General features: G+C 50.4%; 1 protein-coding gene across 3 annotated transcripts in view; it reads right to left on the bottom strand.

Moving 5' to 3' along the window:
• Nucleotides 1-16,833, bottom strand: part of LOC144934193 (folliculin-interacting protein 2-like) — a 39,992-nt gene that overhangs the window by 6,777 nt on the left and 16,382 nt on the right. For 2 of the 3 annotated variants that reach the window (XM_078859763.1, XM_078859764.1), the window contains 12 exons: nt 16,525-16,599; nt 16,253-16,341; nt 13,977-14,048; nt 13,313-13,445; nt 12,738-12,933; nt 11,854-11,942; nt 11,248-11,394; nt 9,864-10,024; nt 8,162-9,242; nt 1,981-2,146; nt 1,460-1,759; nt 786-898 (listed from right to left, as the gene is read on the bottom strand). In XM_078859763.1, the coding sequence (XP_078715889.1) occupies nt 786-898; nt 1,460-1,759; nt 1,981-2,146; nt 8,162-9,242; nt 9,864-10,024; nt 11,248-11,394; nt 11,854-11,942; nt 12,738-12,933; nt 13,313-13,445; nt 13,977-14,048; nt 16,253-16,341; nt 16,525-16,599 (2,622 nt within the window). Of the gene's footprint in view, nt 1-785; nt 899-1,404; nt 1,760-1,980; nt 2,147-8,161; nt 9,243-9,863; nt 10,025-11,247; nt 11,395-11,853; nt 11,943-12,737; nt 12,934-13,312; nt 13,446-13,976; nt 14,049-16,252; nt 16,342-16,524; nt 16,600-16,833 lie in introns of all 3 variants that reach the window. The other variant, XR_013637138.1, reaches the window with a different exon arrangement.

The raw sequence follows: 16,833 nt of genomic DNA, 5'->3' as shown, positions 1-16,833 counted from the left end.
CGGTGACTGCTGGCGAGCTTGATACTTTTTAAATGCCAGGATTAATCTACCTCGGACAGAGTCAGAGAATGTGGCCTTTTCATACGATTGCTGGTGTAATCATTCAAATTTCACCAGGTGCCACAGTGCGGGGGGGGGGGGGGAATGGCAAAAGGAAATGAGTTATCGCCATTTCATAATCCGGACATTGGCAGCAGTGCTTTTTCGTTTTGTTTTTAACAGTTGAGCACAAAACGTTAAAAAGCCAGCAACAGATGGTGATGAGGGGGGAGAATTTACAAAGTCGAGCAGTGCGAGGGAAAACGCAGAAAGAAAAGTGTTGCGAACCGAAGTGTGGCGAGCAGGCAAGTGGTTGAGTGAGATGGTGGGTGAGAGAGTGGGTGAGTGCGTTGTTACGACCTGCAGTGGTCGTTGAACAGTGTGGATGAGGCAAAACAGTTCGGTAGACAGTTCAAGAATGTGTGGAGGAATCAATGAGGCAAGCTCACGAGAAGGTTAACCATGCATTAGCGACAGGAGAGTGATGAGGCGACTGACCAGTGGCGAGCGAGTAATGGAGCAAACCAGCCAATGCCAGATCGCTCAATCACCAGCCAGCCGCTGCTCTACTCCGAGTTCTATCCGATGCAGCGAGGTGGGGGGGGGGTGGAGATCCGGAAGCTCCACCCCGCAGATGCGATCGTGCGAGAGTAAACGTGTATCACGACAACCCGTTTCGGCCTCGAATCCTGTGCGGCTCCGAGCGTGCGGAGGATCACAGCCGGGGTGGGTGGGGACAGTCTTACCCGAGAGCGGCGGTGATGGCTTCCAGGCCGGGGTTGTCCGGGCTGGCGCAGAGGGCCAGGGCCTCACTCCGACGGCACAGCTCCCGCAGCCGGTCCTCCAGGTGCATCATGCACTGCGGGGGGGGGGGGGGGGGGGGGGGGCGGACGAGCGTGCGGCGGGTTACCGAAAGCCTCAACGTTACATATGGATTAATAATAATGCAGTGGATGGCTTCTGGATACCAAATGCACAGCTCGATGCCAACACCTGGCACAGTGAGAGTGGAGCACACCTGGGGGGGCTTATTTACGAGTTGAAAATAAACCAGCAGCCATTAATGCCTCCTTTCCCATCCCTCCATGTCTATTTTTTGTTACACATCCCATCAGCTACACGGATTTTCTCAGAGTGCATACTTTCAGCAGTATTGCGCGTCTCTTCAGCAGCCAGTCTTGCTCGAACCAATGCTGGCAAACTGCCAGATGTTGACACCGCAAACGCACACTCACTGACGTAAGGTTGAATCTTTCCTGGAGAATGAATTGCATAGCTCCGTTTCGATCGACTGAAAACATAGAACGTGACCTTTTCAACCAATCGTCGGTACAATCGTACCAATTTCATAACTCTGCGATTCACCTGGAGGGACAGCCCCAGCCTCACACAGCCCCAACACCCTGCACGAAGCGCTCACAAAGTCCGCGGAGAGCCGCATCTTCCACAGCTGCAGCGTCGAGTGGAGGAGGTCGCGCACGAGGCCTGACGGCCGCACGTCGTCGCTCTCCACCAGGCGCCGCTCTTTCTGCACGCGTGGCAAAGACGTCGGCGACGGCAGTGGCCGCCCCTCCTGGCCGGCCACGGAGGGCGGCCCGGCCGTGGAGGCCTCGTCTTGCGGGGGGAAGAGGGGCTGCGCGGCGAGGAGCCGCACGGTGCGCTGGTCCAGGTCGGCGAGCAGGCACAGAGTCCGCTGTAGCGGCCGGTCTGGTGCGCAAGCCTGTGACGGGCGCGGAGAGACGCAGCGCGGAGCCACACGGCACCAGGTCGGGAACGTCGCATCACTATGGGTAGTTTAAACTGTGTGAACATTCACCGCAGGCCCGGCTCGGGCCGATGGATCATCATCTTGCCGGTAACCGCTGGGAAACATTTGCGAGTCAGACACGCCGACCTCTAAAAAGGTGTGGTTGTGACACCGTGCCACACGGAGAGGCTTACGGAGAGGGCTTGCTGCAGGCCGCGGCGGATCTGCTCGACGGCCGCGTCGCGCGGGCAGCTCAGGCCCTGCAGCACGAACTCCGGCACGAAGCGCGAGCAGCAGCCGCCCAGCAGAGAGGGAGCCAGGCCCGGCCCGGCCCTGTACCACACCTGCCGCATCTCACACCTTACCCAAAGAGACAAAAATTCCCCCGTATAGCCTTAGAATGTTGGGGCAAGTGCTGTTTGCGAGCACGGAGTACGAGAGCGTGGTGTGGTCAGCGCCACACACGGCCGCCTTCGTCTCCCCAGCGCTGATGTTCACACACTGCAACAGTTACTCATTTATGGCTGATTGGCCCTCGCTCGGGGAGGCACAGAAACAATTTAGTTGTTCATTACCGATGTTGGCTGTGTTCGGGAATGACTCTCCGATCGCCTGTTTAGTAGCGTAGTGTGCTCATCACTGTCCCACTGCTCCCCATAAACACATCTGACACACAGGCACATGTGAATAAAATGCACGCACAGAAGGATGCACACCTATGCAAACAGATGGATGAAAATAAAAACAATTAACGAGGACACACGCCAATGCAAATAAATAGATACAAGTCCAAGTAAAATACATGCAGACTCGTGCTCAAAACCAGATGCACAAACAGACGAGTATGCAACAAACACACATCACATGTACATACACACACACGCATGCACTTGCAGACAAATCGCACACTCACCCCCCCTCTATTTTAAACCACTATGCCCACCACACTCACATGGTCCAAATCATTTCTCTGCCTGAACTCTTGAAATAGACATTACCAACCTAAAACGAGCGTAATGTGCATTGTGCCAGTAATTGACTCGTTGACAGGGGAGACAATGAATGGTGTATCCACAAGTGCTCTTAATGACAGCCACACTGCACACACTGACAGGGTGGTTATTTACTTCGACGCGACGTGCATCCGTTGCACGTGTGGTGCACGTTGTACTGCGCCGCAAGGCATCGCCCACACACCCGATTAGTACGGTAGGCGATGTACGGGGCGAAAGAAGTTCAACATATATACACACACCGGCCATAGTTCACATGTTGACCAACAATGCGGTGTTGTTCAACAATGGACAATACCTTGATATTAAAGAAGGCCATAACCACGGCTACCTTCAATACTGAACAAATACCTTTGGTGGTGGAGAAAATCCCAAAGCATTGAAATATAAGAAATCGTCATCACAATCAAGGTATTTGAATTTGTACATTTCTTAATCCCCCCCCCCCCATACAAAAGTTCTCACGCTGCGTCCTGCGGAGCGCTGGTGGCGTCCGCAAGGCCGTGCAGGATGTGGCCCACAGTACTGCTGATATTTAGAGACATTTAAACTTTGAAGAATACGTGACTGGTGCGCTGTTGTGATAGTTTTTGTACCAGTTGAAAGGGTAAAACCCTGACACCTTTATACATGGCATCATGTTTGCAATAACCACAACACAAGCAGTCAAAATGCAAACAAAAAGAAACAACTCTGATAATGAAATGCACTGTCCTTGAAGTTGATACACCTTTTGGCGTCATCTGGTCCAACACCAATGGAGACTAGGTTCTAAGAAAAGCTGTCTCGGGTGTGGACCAATCAACTTCAAGGACAGTGCATATCATTATCAGAGTTGTTTCTTTTTGTTTGCATTTTGACTGCTTGTGTTGTGGTTATTGCAAACATGATGCTTTGTATAAAGGTGTCAGTTTTTGTACCAGTTGAAAGGGTAAAAACCTATCGCTATATTTTGCCACTGATAAAGGAGGATTCATAGTGTAAATGGTGCACTGTTGTCCACGATTATCGTTCGAGGGTTGACAGCGAGTCAGTGGGGCACGAATGGCTGGGGCACCACTGTCCCCCGACTGCCCTGCAGTCGTGTCCGCGGCGAGCCCTCTCGCAAGACAACCACGTCTGCCGTTCACAACTCTGCACGCATGACGTTGCTCTTCCCTCGATTGCAGCAGAGCAGGTCTTACGATACCTCCAGGCACCACCAATCCAGACGACGGTGGGTAACGGATGCGATGCCTGTTCTGCCCGACTGATCAATTATGTTTCGATTTAAAGCTTTCGTGACTGCAGGGATTCATCTTCTTGGTTCTTTCGGTAAAGTCACGTAGAAGGGAAGTAATAAAATAATAAAAATAAAACATAATAAAACAATTCTCACGACGTTTCGGCCACAACGCAAGCAGCCGTCCTCAGGCATTCCGAGAAAATCACCCGATCCAGCAACGTCGTAATGGTAACTCTGCTGCAGACGAAACTTCGGTATTCAGATTTACAAAGCCCATTACAGCGTCGAAAACGGGAATGCGTTTTAAACAACGTCAAAATGCAACGGTGTTTCTATTAGCTCCCATCGTATCATGAGAGCAACAGCAGTGTTAAAAATAATTAGGCAGACATAATCACGTATAGAGTACTAAAGATGCGAACAGGTGGCATGCAGTTTAAAAGGGATTTTTTTCCTGCTAAATGAGCATCGAGGCAATACTCCTGGGCAACCCAAGCCAGTCGCGAAAATTCCACATTCTTATGATAAGGGCCCAGTATACCTTCAGAACCACCATCCTTACATGTCCCAGAAAGTGGCAGTCACCAATAAAGTATTGACACCTCCGAGTTGGGTAAAATGATTACCACCTTAAGGAAGGATGATGGGCCAAGTTGTCTGCAATCGAGATTTGAACTCCCTGCTTCCCAAGTGGGAGCCGAGCGCGCCAATGCAGCTAGACGGATGGACGGCTTCAAGGTCAAGCGAGACGCATGCCAACAGAGGGATATGACCTTAATTTGCAACTGACAAAATGGGAAAGTCGGGGCCATTACGATTCTACAAAATTTGCTTTCCATAAAGCCGTGTAAAACGAATGTCAATGTGCAGGCCGAGTGGCCGGGCGGGTTGCCGCTCTTCGCCATGACGCCGACGGTTTGATTCCTGGGTAGTGGGGGGGGGGGGGCACCTTGTTAGTTTCTCTGAGGAATGGATCAAAGTGCCGCTGGTCGGTTAAATGACGCGCCGTGCAGACTGCGAGCAGCCTCCTTGCCGTGTCTGCAGGATCAAGCTACAGCGCGCTCATTAAAACACAAAGTGCTTGCCGCAAACGAAGCACAAAACCTCTCTGATCTCGTCAAAGAGCATAAACCATCACGCAAAACTCCGGTCATCCTAACAGCAGCGGCTTTTGGCCATCCATTAAACAAAGACAGCCACTGTATCGTGCGTTTTCAGATGCACTTCTGTGACCGTCTGGAACGCTCTTCCTTCTGATATTCGGAGCTATGCACTTTTAAATCTGGACTGAAAACTAATTATTTTGAGGACTGCTTTGTGTTTTAGTTTGCCGTCCTTCCCCCACACCTCTTATTAGCATGGTTGGCTACATACAGTGCAAAATAAGTTCTTATACACACACTCGAATGGCCCAATGGAACCACTCTGCCTTTCTCCTGCTCTCGGCATCTTGAAAAGAAAATTGGAAGGTAGCATGTAATCTCCGGCACACTTTACCGATGCAATCAGCACATTTTGAATTTTTTTTCCAAGAACCACAAGGGTGTTACAACTAGCCAGGGAAATTCACATCCCAATTAAGGTCTCGATTAGCTGAACCGCAATTAACATTTAATAACGCATCTCCCTTCATCAGCAACATTTCCATTTCCCTTGAAGGTGCGGTCTGTGGCATAGCACATCCGTCTTAACACGAGCGCAGTATGGATTAAAGGGCCGGAAGGGATTCAAGTCATTAAATACAACCGAAAAAAAAGTACTCAATTTGAGGAATACCAAATGTTTTGGGCAAAAATAACCCTTGCCTTCAAGCATCTGCTGCAGATATTTATGCTTTAAGCAAAAACTTCAATACAATACTTCATGTCTCTTCCCATGAACATTAATAACCAACTTCAACTCATTAGTGCTAGAAGTTTGTGCTTTAACGTTATATTTCCCCAACCTCGTGTTCGCTGCTCAAAAGTTTGCACGTGTTATAAAATTGGACTGATAATCGTTATCATCATCATCATCATCAACGCATACGCAGTGCTGTTTCACAGTTGTGTTGGTTTCTATTATTCTGTTAGGGCACCTTAAATTTGACCAAGCCTTGAGTTCAGTACAATTTTAATTATAAGGATTTACTCCCTAGAAATGAAAAATGGAACCCTGGGGGTATTAACCGCAATGTGGCATGCAGGCCCCGAGTAGCTAAACCTGAACCTCGCATGTAAGGCTTATTCCTAAATACTGCACATACATCACACCTGTGGCCGGTTGGACACAAAAAAAACACCTTGGACGTAAATTCTCCAAGTTTATTTAAAAGCTGTACAAATCAATAATATGGGCCTATCATCTTTTCAAAAGGACAAAACTCAGATGTCTCTCAGCTTGGCCTAAGTCTACAAATCAAAACTGCGCAAGTTTTCTATAATGAAGCTCAAAATACCTGCTACCTAATTTTGGTACAAAAAAAAAAGTCCTGCCGCACGAACAAAGATTCCAATACAAAGACAGGTGGCAACCCGGTCCTGTTCTTCACCTGAGGACGGCTGCTTGCGTTGTGGCCGAAACGTCGTGAGAATTATATTTTATTAAGTTGTATTTGTATTATTTTATTATTTCCCTTCTACGTGACTTTACCGAAAGAACCAAGAAGGTGGCAACCCCTCCGTGTGCGAAACGAGGAGGATAACGTCGCTTCAGTTGTCTCGTACAACCGGCTGCTGGGCCACACGAAATACAAATTAAATGCAGAAAAAGGTTCCATGTTGGCCTACTGCGCCACACTGACCAGATGCGTTTTAAGGTGGTGGGAGGTACCCACACTTTACCCCACCTCGCGCCCTGCCAATCAACTAGCTGTGTATAAACATGTCGGCTTTCGTGACCAATATTATTAATAAAGTTTTTTTTTTTACACAGCCAATTAGTAAGAATTGTCATGTAAACAAAATGTGCCAATTAGTTACTATTCTTGGTTCTTTCGGTAAAGTCACACCTGATGATGATTGCTTGTGTTGCAATCGAAACGTCGTGAGAATTTTATTGTTTTATATTTGTATTATTTTATTGTTTCCCTTCTACGTGACTTTACCGAAAGAACCAAGAAAATGAATCCCTGCAATCACGAAAGCTATAAATCGAAATTGGTTACCACTTTAGCACACCGGTGTGCCGGCTGGTGGTGGGTTAATGTCACATTTATATATTTATGCGATCTAACCCAAGAAAACCTTTATTACGAAGAGCTGTGGTGTACACACTGATAGTGCTGGGTGGACAGATGTGGGGTATGGGGGGGGATTCAGGAAACGTTTCTATTGTTATAACTGCCGCGTCGGCAGACCAAACTGGTGGCCTCTGGAAGTAGTCCAGCGTGCAGAGCCATTACACGAATGCGGCATCCCCAAACCGGGCTCGAAACGTAACATCACGCTTGACTCGCGAAGGAAACCGTGGTGAATAAAAAGGACTTGTTAAATAATCGTTATTTAACATTTTAGCGACATGTTCATGAATACACCGATTTAGAGGCGAGGTTGTTGGGTTAAGTAAACATCACGATTGGCATGAGCGTACCAAGCACGCCGGCCCACGAGGTGGCCAATAAACGGTAGTGCAGAAAATCTGGAGTGGACCTGTAATTTTTTAAAAAATGTTATTATTCCCTGGCACGAGTGGGTTTTCTTCACGTCCTTTATTTCTGTACAAAAGCAAAATTCTCAAAGGAATTGTCAAACATCCGCACGCTCAGTCCCTTTTACATCATCCGCACATAGTTTACACAACAAAGGCTCATTCCTAACAGCGCGCTTCACCCGCACCGAACCTCACAAAAATGAATAGTTAGGGTCTACCTTGGCTCCTCCCACCCTCAACCAGTATATATACAAATACTGTGTTCTTGGAATTTCTCTCACTTGATACAGCTATCGTGCTGTGACGGTTCCACCTGAAGACGGAGGCTTGTGTTGCCTCCGAAACGTCGTGATTTTTATTTTATTTTACTTTTATTAATTTTAATTTTTTACCTACGTGACTTTACCGAAAAAACCTAAGAGTATGAATCCGCACCAGGGCCCGACTAAAACAAAAACAACTTTTGAATTCCGCCCCCCCCCCCTCCTCCCCCCAAGGACAGCTTACCGAGGCAGAGGGATTTCACAGTCGCTCGCACGGAAGGCCCTGTGCAGTGGCGACTTGGCCTCTGCAGATGAATCACCGGCACGCTCGGTCACACTGCCGTGTCCACCGTCACCTGTCCTGGCTGCAACATCAACGCCGGTGTCCGCATGGCATGGTTGTCTCGCGTCCGGAGCGCTACTCCTCGTGTCCATCGCTGGCCCCGGTGTTTGTGAATCGTCCTGGGCTGCTGCCAGTTGCCCACCCAGGTCTTTACCCAGATCGGCAGAGTCTTCCTGCGTTTTGCAACTGGAGACGAGTTCGTGGTCGTTCGCGTCGGAGTCGGAGGAGGAAAGCGGCTCGGGTTCGTGGGCGGCTTCGGAAGGGCCAATCTTGTGACAATCCGACGTTAAAACTTCCTCATTAAAGCTCACGTCTGCGCCCCCAATAGCACCTTTCCTCTCAGGGCTGAGCTCCCCCACAGGAGACAAACGTTTTATTTTGGACATGCCTGGCACGCGGCTTTGCCGTGCTACAGCCGCCCTTCCGAGAGCCGCAACACTTTCCTTCATCGGTAGCAGCTGCACCGCACACGGAGCGGGCGTCTTGCTGCCGATACGACCCTCTCCCGCTCGGTCTGCTCCGCCGCCCTTCGCATTCACTTTGCACCGCAAGGCGAAGGCTGATGTAGCCAAGTAGGAAAGCAGGCCACCGGCGGTGGATGCGTGCGCTGGTTTATCCCCAGCCGTGCCGCGGAGCTGGATCCCGCTCTGAGTAGGGAGCTCGCTGGGCTGCGTCACGTCGCTCTGCTCCTGCGATTCGCCGCTCTTCACCACGCTCACCACCACGTAGTCCGACATCTCCACCTCCCCACTCACGAGGGACGTGAAGAGTCTGTAGCCCGCCCCTTCGGCCTCCGGCATCTCCACCGCGTCGGGATGCTCTGTGGGGCCCTGGGGCCCCTCAGTCTCCCGCTCCTGCAGCGGGGGGCAGCGGATGAAGTGGGTGAGCACGCGCAGGACGCGACCGACGGCCGCGCGGTCCCGGCCCAGCACCACGGTGCGTGCGAGCCATGGCGTGTCGCCCACGCAGCCTTGCAGCGAGCCTGCGTACGTGCCACACGCAAAAACACAAAAGATTCCCTCGTATAACCTACACACTGTCGGGGCAAGCGCCGTTCACGAGCACCTATAGAGAGCACGCCACGGAGCATGAGGGAGTGGTGTTACCAGAATCATTGCGGGCTGCCTTTGTCTCCACACCCCCCAACCCGCCCTGGACTGCTGTTTACATACCACACCAGGTACTCATTTAAAAGCCTGGCGAGGCCCAGAAACAGTTTGCCACCGATGTTAGCCATGAGCGGCAATCGAACTCCGGTGGCTAGGTTTGAAGCGCAGCGTTGCCATTAGCCACCAAGTAGCGGTGGAAATTACCGCAGCGCTCGTGCCAGGCTAGGTTTACCGAAGCCACCTGACGTCATCATGTCGATGCTTGCTGGCAGAACATAACGAGACAGACCCAGGTGCTATGGATTGACCAAAAGGTGCACCACCACTGCTCCCCACTGGGCCAAAGCAAAGGCACGTACACACATGCGTGCTATGGCAGCAACTACTGCACGTATTCCCGTGTGCACACGCGCAGCGTGGGTTCCCGGTGACAGCACGCGCTGTGTGTGTGTGCGCATGCGCGACCACGTCGGCGTTGCTCCTCGAGCGCTCACACAGCTGGGCCTGGATAGGGTTGAGGTTGTGCGGCGGCACCGTGGTGGCAGACCAAGACAAGGCTTGGGCGGTGCGGGCAAGGGGGTGACCGCCGGGGGTCAGCGTGGCCACCCAACCCACGTGGTGAGTCAGCACGGCCGTCAGCAGGGCCTGAATAAACCTTCACACGCATCCGCACACACACGCACACACACGAAGATCCCCTGTATAGCTTTCAGACTTTTGTGGCAAGTGCTGTTAGCGGGCAACTATGAAGGCCGGCACAGCACACAAATGGGTGGGTGGCCAGCACCACGCCTGGCCGCTTTAGTCTCCCCAGTGGGGATGTTTACGCACCGCACCAGGTACTCATTTGAGGCCGAGTCGACCTCGGGGAGGCACAGGATCGGTTCAAGTAATCGTCACTGGTGTGGACCCTTGAGTAGGAATCGAACTCGGGTCGCCGGTTTCGTAGCGCAACGCAATAACCGCGATACTACTGTGCACGCGCGCACACTATTATTACACCTTAACACACAACACAGCACGATCTACACCTCGGGTCTCGAATGCCATCTAGCCACGCTACGGCAGAACTAGACACGGTTTGCCATCCCGGTCCGGACCACAAGCTGGGTCCCGGACCGCGTGGCTAGAGGCTTCTTCTCCCTGCCGTGGAACTTCGTAACACAAGCACACGAAGAACCCCGAGCTCCTCACAGGGCCCTCGTTATATGCCCCTAGGCTGGGGCTGGCTCCGCCCTTCGCCCCGCCCACCTTCCAGGTCTCTCGGGCTCCTTCTGGAAGGTTCCCGAGAGCTCCTTTGGACCACGTGACCGCCCCACGGCCCCCGTCCACCGGTGGCCCCCCTCCAATATCGTCCGGTCACGTGACAGCAGGTCAACCAGCGTATCATGCCCCAAGGTAACCCTGGCTGGCTGACGCTCCCTATCGCTCCCTCACCGGGGAGCCTGCACCGCACACTGCTCGCGGTGCCTCCGCGCTAACAAGCGCTCACCCAAGCCCCGCTAGGGTTGGTACTACATCCCGTAACCCGGGCTGCCCGTAATGACAACACATTACCGGCCGTGGCTTCGCAAGCCCCGGCACCATACAGTGACAAGCACAGTCACTACACTTGTATCTTACAATTTAGCATTTACAGCAGCTTACAAGGGTCATCTAAGCATTTGACTGTATTAACCGTAATGCCTCCAGTGCAGCAGCACCATCACCACTTGTTGTACTGGACTTCTATGCCACCGTGACTTTGATTGGCACCTTCACCTTTGCTCCCTCCCCTTCCCCATGGTGAAGCAAGGTCCATGACCAGTATAGCGTGGAATGGCCCTCATCCAGCAGTGCACGGACCCAAAGGGGGCTGTACGTGTACACTTGCCATACCTCAGTCTGCCGGAGTCGCTGGCGAGGGCCGAGAGCTCCGACATGAATCTGTGGCACACGGCTTGGCGGTCGCTCCACTCCTGCGACAGGGTGAGCCACACTGGCTGCTGCAGGCGCGGCTGGGAGTACAGGTCCCGTACGCCCCTCCTGAGCACGTGAATAACGACGCAAAACAAGCATGGAGGCGTCGTCGCGAGAGGTTATACAAGAAAATTTAACTAGCCAACTTCAAATATCGGTCCCTCCACAAAAAGGAAGAAATATTTACAGATCGCAGCCATGAGGCGTTCTAGGAGTGCATAATTTAAGCAGCATTGTTTCAACAAAAGTAAACTCTGGACTGGTTCTGACTTTTAAATGTAACATCAGTGGAGCAAGGCCCACTTGAACCAATGCTGGTTAATGGGATTATAGGCAAAGACCCTTTCCGTTGGGTATGGATCCTTACTTGACACAAATAAATACAATACTGCATACAAAATAACCTACCGAGTCATTGGAGAATATTAGTTCCCCACGTTACGTCCCACACACGAATGACAAGCTGGTATCGCACCAAGCAAAAACAACGTACACTTTTGTACAGGGGTGGGTCTGGGTGGGTACCGGAAGACAGCGAGGGCCTCCACCAGCATGCCGATGTAGGCCTGCAGCCTCCGCTCACAGTCTTCAATCCCTCGGCAGGTGATCATAGCCTAAAGCAGGGCACAGCACAGAGATGACGTGAACATGGCGCAAACAGCCACTGGCCAGGCATGAACACAAGAACATAGTGTATAGGGTTAGTTGATACACACCGTTACAATTGGTTTTCTGCATGGTCAGTAACAGTGTTGAAAATATGGTTACCAGTTTTCTGCATATGCATATAAATGTCGAGCATTTGAACTTTTTAACTGCGAAACGAAGGAAGCTTCCGTGCTGTAGTGGCGAGCACGATTTGCAATACGGACGTCGCCGGTTAGATTCCATCTCCTGGAGCGGCAGTTGAAACAATGATGCAAGTTTGTCAAATCCCTCTGCCTCGGTCCACTCAGTGGTGTGTCCACCGTTAGTTAGTGTCTCAGCAAGTTTCGTGCAGTGGGGTAAAGAGTGAGTATGCCCACCTCTTCCGCATTAACTAAGCCTTAAGGAGTCAACTGCTCAATTTAGAATTTATCTGCCGCACCAAATATGCAGGTCGTGGGTTCGATCTGACCCTAATGCCCGTTGTATATTTGGAGATTGCATGTTCTCCCCGTGTTGCGTGGAGTATTTGCTTGCTATAAACTTCCACATAAGCCATTACGTTGATCTATTATGTGGCCAGGTCGCATCTGAAAAAGAGCTATATAGCTCAGTGGGCCTTACCTGGTGGAATAAAAATGGTAGTTATATTGGCTCTGCACAGTCATTGGTCGACCCAAGTTCCGCATGCAATGCAGCACCGACGCGGGGAAGATGTGTAGGAGGCGGGGTTAGAAGCATGCAGGGCTAGGCGAAGGGCACACCTTCTCCACGGCCACCTTCAGGCGTCGCATGCGTCCCTCGAGCAGCAGGAAGTGCGTGAAGAGGAAGTGCTGCAGGGCGGCCTCGTGGCCGACGGGCAGCGCCACCATCACGCCAAGCGCCAGCCGCATGCGGCGCAGGCTCGACGGGCTGGGCTGTCCCGTGTCCGACAGCAGGCGGAAGTCGTCGTCCTCCACCCTGGCGCAGGCACGGCACAAGGGGACTGACGCACTTTAAAATCGGTAGAAAAAAAAATGTCTAAACCAATAAAACGTACGTCAATGAATGCAACTTTGAACAATGCAATTACGGGGACGTGGGAAGAATCTGCGGATTTGTTTTATAGACTTTAAACAAACCTACGGGTGTGGGAATTTTTTTTGTTGTGACGGTATTTCAGGTGAGATACAGCATCATATCCCCAGCTCGTCTCTATTAGGTGTCCGTTGGTATCTCCGTATTCAACCTAGCGACTGGGGTAGCACTGCTTATATCTTCGCACTGCGAGGACACGCTCGCCAGCAACACGCACACAGGACACGCTCGTGTAGCAAGCCAGCGGGGAGAGAAAACAGACCTCCTCGACAGCTGGGAGGTGGTGCCGCTAGCATGCAGGCTGCGGTGCCAGGTGCCGGTGCCGGTGCTCATGCCCAGTGAACTTAGCGAGCCCAGCGAGGCGCCTGGCATGGAGAACATGCTGCCGACGGAGCCTGCGCACAGAGTAGCAGGACACCAGAAGGGCTCGGAGGCGAGACATCGGAGATTCGGAGATCACGCCTCAGAGTGCTTGAGACCGGGCGTAAACGTCAGGGGTCAGGAGATCAGGACTAAATTGCCAAATCAAGTTTCTAATTGATGTTGCTTAAAGCCAGGCGAGAACTCAAGAGACTGGGGTCAGAGTTACAAAAGTGACAACTTGAACACCAAGTACGAGAATGAGGCAAACCGATATCAGACGCAGAAACTCCACACCAATATTCAGCCCTTGGAATTAGACAGCAGCTCCTGGGTAAGGGTACCGAGCTTGAATTCAAATTTTGAATAAAAGTCAAAGGAACAAAGAATAAAAAGCTTAAAAGTCAGGTCACAGGGACAGATCGGATACATCAGAGAGGACCACGACCCCCTGCGCAACATCCTGCAACTTCCGTACACATGCACAGTCATTCACCGCATCACAATGCACCGCGCCATAGCAGCATCATCATCAGCAGCCTCAGCGATATGACTCGTGCCCTTACCGGGCTGCATGCGGCCTCCATGTAGTGCACCAACCACGGTCTTCAGAGGCATCTCCATGGGAGCGCTGGAGACTGGGGAAGCAGCGCACACACGCACACAAACGTTAGCTAGTCTACCGTGGATTATGACCATCTGTGACAGAGTCGTCAACTTGAAGTAAGGTCACCACCCATCCGGGTTTGACCTGCACAGTCCAGGAATTGGAGAGCTGGTGGCATCAGCAGACAGCACTGCATTGATAGATATTCCAAAACTAGCTGACCATTGTCGAAATAACAATGCTTTCTTAAGGAGAGGTGATTTATTTAAACAAAAGGAAGGAGCAGCAATGGGCTCTCCTTTGTCTCCTGCCATTGGGAATCTGTACATGGAAAACTTTGAAGCAAGAGCACTTGCTTCAAGTACACCAAATAAATACGCACACCGATGCCTATCTGAATGCAGATTCGCATCATCACCCGCACAGAAATCCTCTCTCATCAAGACGCTCATATAGCAGGCTAAAAGTGTCAGATGGAGACAGATTAATCATGTTAAAGAAGTGCTGCGATTAAATGGCTAGAACAATGCTCAAATTAACAGAACATTGAATGCCAATCCAAGATCTAATAGCAATACTGCTGAAAGCGGAAATGGTTATTAAAATACCATATTGTGGGAGTAAATGAAAAATTACCTCGAGTTTTGTAAAAACAGAAAATAAGAGTAAGATTTTGCATGGTACACAAATAAAATAAAAACTAGTATCTTGTACTAAAAATGAATTGCCCAAGTTATCAACAGAAGGTGTATATCGGATAAATAGCTTATGTGGCAGATGCTATATTGGACAGACAGGACGTAACATTAGCGCAAGCCTAAAAGAACATCAAAGAAATATTAAATAATCTCAAAAACACAACTGTCGGCAGTTGCAGAACATGCTTGCCAACAAGGCCACTCAATTTATTTTAATAACGTTTAAGTGTTGTGTAAAACTAATTATTACTTGCCGAGACTAATTCCAGAGTCTATTGAAATTGAGATAAATACAAATAATTTTAACCGCTCTGACAGCAACAAGCTGAGTGCGGCCTGGAAGCATATTATTAAGCAATACATTTTACAACTGTATTCCTAATGGAGGAAACGCATGCTAATTACCCGATTACTAATCTATTATATAATTAACTAGGGGTTGTTCGGGGGTGCCTGTGGCGCCCCTCAACCATTTACAGCCTTCGGCCAGGAAAGTCACTAAAAATTGCACACGAACGACGCATTCACGCAAGCACCCGATGCTCCGTTTAAAAGTTTTAAAATTAAACATCTTTGAATTGTATTATGTTTTGAATTAGCTAATTGTATTTCTTCATTAAAAGCTTTTATCATTTTACATCTGGAAGACTTAATTGAAAAGTACATGTCGTGTGAATTTTCTCTCGTCGTTAAGTAGATGGCCTTGCTGGGGGTTCGGTTCGATGCGGACTTTCACCTGTTTGGGATTGCGCGATCGAGATAAAGTAACATAGAACTGCCGTGCGAGAAGACCGCCTTCTGCAGATCGATTCCAACGTAGTCAAACGTCTATCCCTGCGCCTGCGTCGTTCATGCAGGGAGCGCATAGGTTTGCAGCGCCCCCTGCATGAAAACGACGGAAAGTGCAGCGTTCAAAGATAGATAAAGTTGTGCACTTATATAAGAGTATTACAATACCCCCCCCTCCTCCACCTCGGATCTCTGCACCCGATGGGTTCACAGTGATGACGCCATCTTGCTCTATTTAAGACCGGAAGCAGGTGGATTGCGTCACTATTCTTGCCAATCGCCCGATGATGCTGATGTAATTACCAGCGAAACGTCACGGTACTCAAATCGTAAATGTTGTGGATTTCATCTCCAACACACCGGTGGGCTGAAGTAGTCACTAATTGGCGAGTTGTTTACGTGACAAACCTTACTGGCTGCGTCTAGTGGTGGAGAGTTACGACACATTTATACTTGCGTGATCCAACCCAAAATTTTTTATTACGAATATGACCTAGGCCGACGAGAAACACGTGTGGGATGTGTGGAAAAGTTTTAGGTTTGGACAAAATATCATTTTTAAGCCTGTCGATGAAGAGAAAAAATAGTGAGGCATTATCCTGAATGAGGTGGTGTTGCAGCCAGGTAGTACAAAGTTAGCTGCTCAACAACTGAGCTTGTCCAAAGAATGTACGCAGGCTAAAGAAAAGCTTTGTTTTGGTACCTGTGGGGACAGGTGCGTGCAGGTGCGTGCAGGTGCGTGCAGTACCCCTTTGGCTGCCACACTCGGGCGTTTGGTCAGTGCAGGGCTTGGCTTCACTGAAAATCGGGTTTGAGCAATTGAAAGTTTCATTGAGCCTGCAACAACAGATTGACACAGGCGACAGGGTGACGCGAGACTCACAATGAAAGGATGGTGAAGACGCACATTCATGGATCTCCACCAAGTGGCAGAGCATCAAATGTCAGCCTCGAGCTGAGAGCACTAATTTTAGAGTCACTTCATCAGCCCTCTTTCTCCCAGGCCGCTCGCGTACTCACGTGCTGGTGGCAGTGCTGGTTCCGCTGCAAGTGCGCACCCTGTACACCCTGCTGAGCAGCAGCTGGGGTGGGCACCTGTGTGTCACACGACACACAGCAAAGCACCACGCATCATTCCACTACTGCCAAAAGAGCCCCCCCACCCCACCCCACCACCCCCACATTGGGGAGAATACAAAAGACTGCTTATGTTGATTAGCACATCGATAGCTGCAAGGACACAGCAGTGCTGTAACAGACAGCAGCACTGTCACACGTCCAGATTTGACCCGGACAGTCCGGGAATTGGCGTCTGTGTTTGGGCAGCAG

This window comes from Lampetra fluviatilis, chromosome 9, assembly GCF_964198595.1.
Source record: "Lampetra fluviatilis chromosome 9, kcLamFluv1.1, whole genome shotgun sequence".
Taxonomy (NCBI): Eukaryota; Metazoa; Chordata; class Hyperoartia; order Petromyzontiformes; family Petromyzontidae; genus Lampetra; species Lampetra fluviatilis.
The sequence above is the reverse complement of the archived record's forward strand: the minus strand, read 5'-3'. Positions and strand labels throughout refer to the sequence as shown.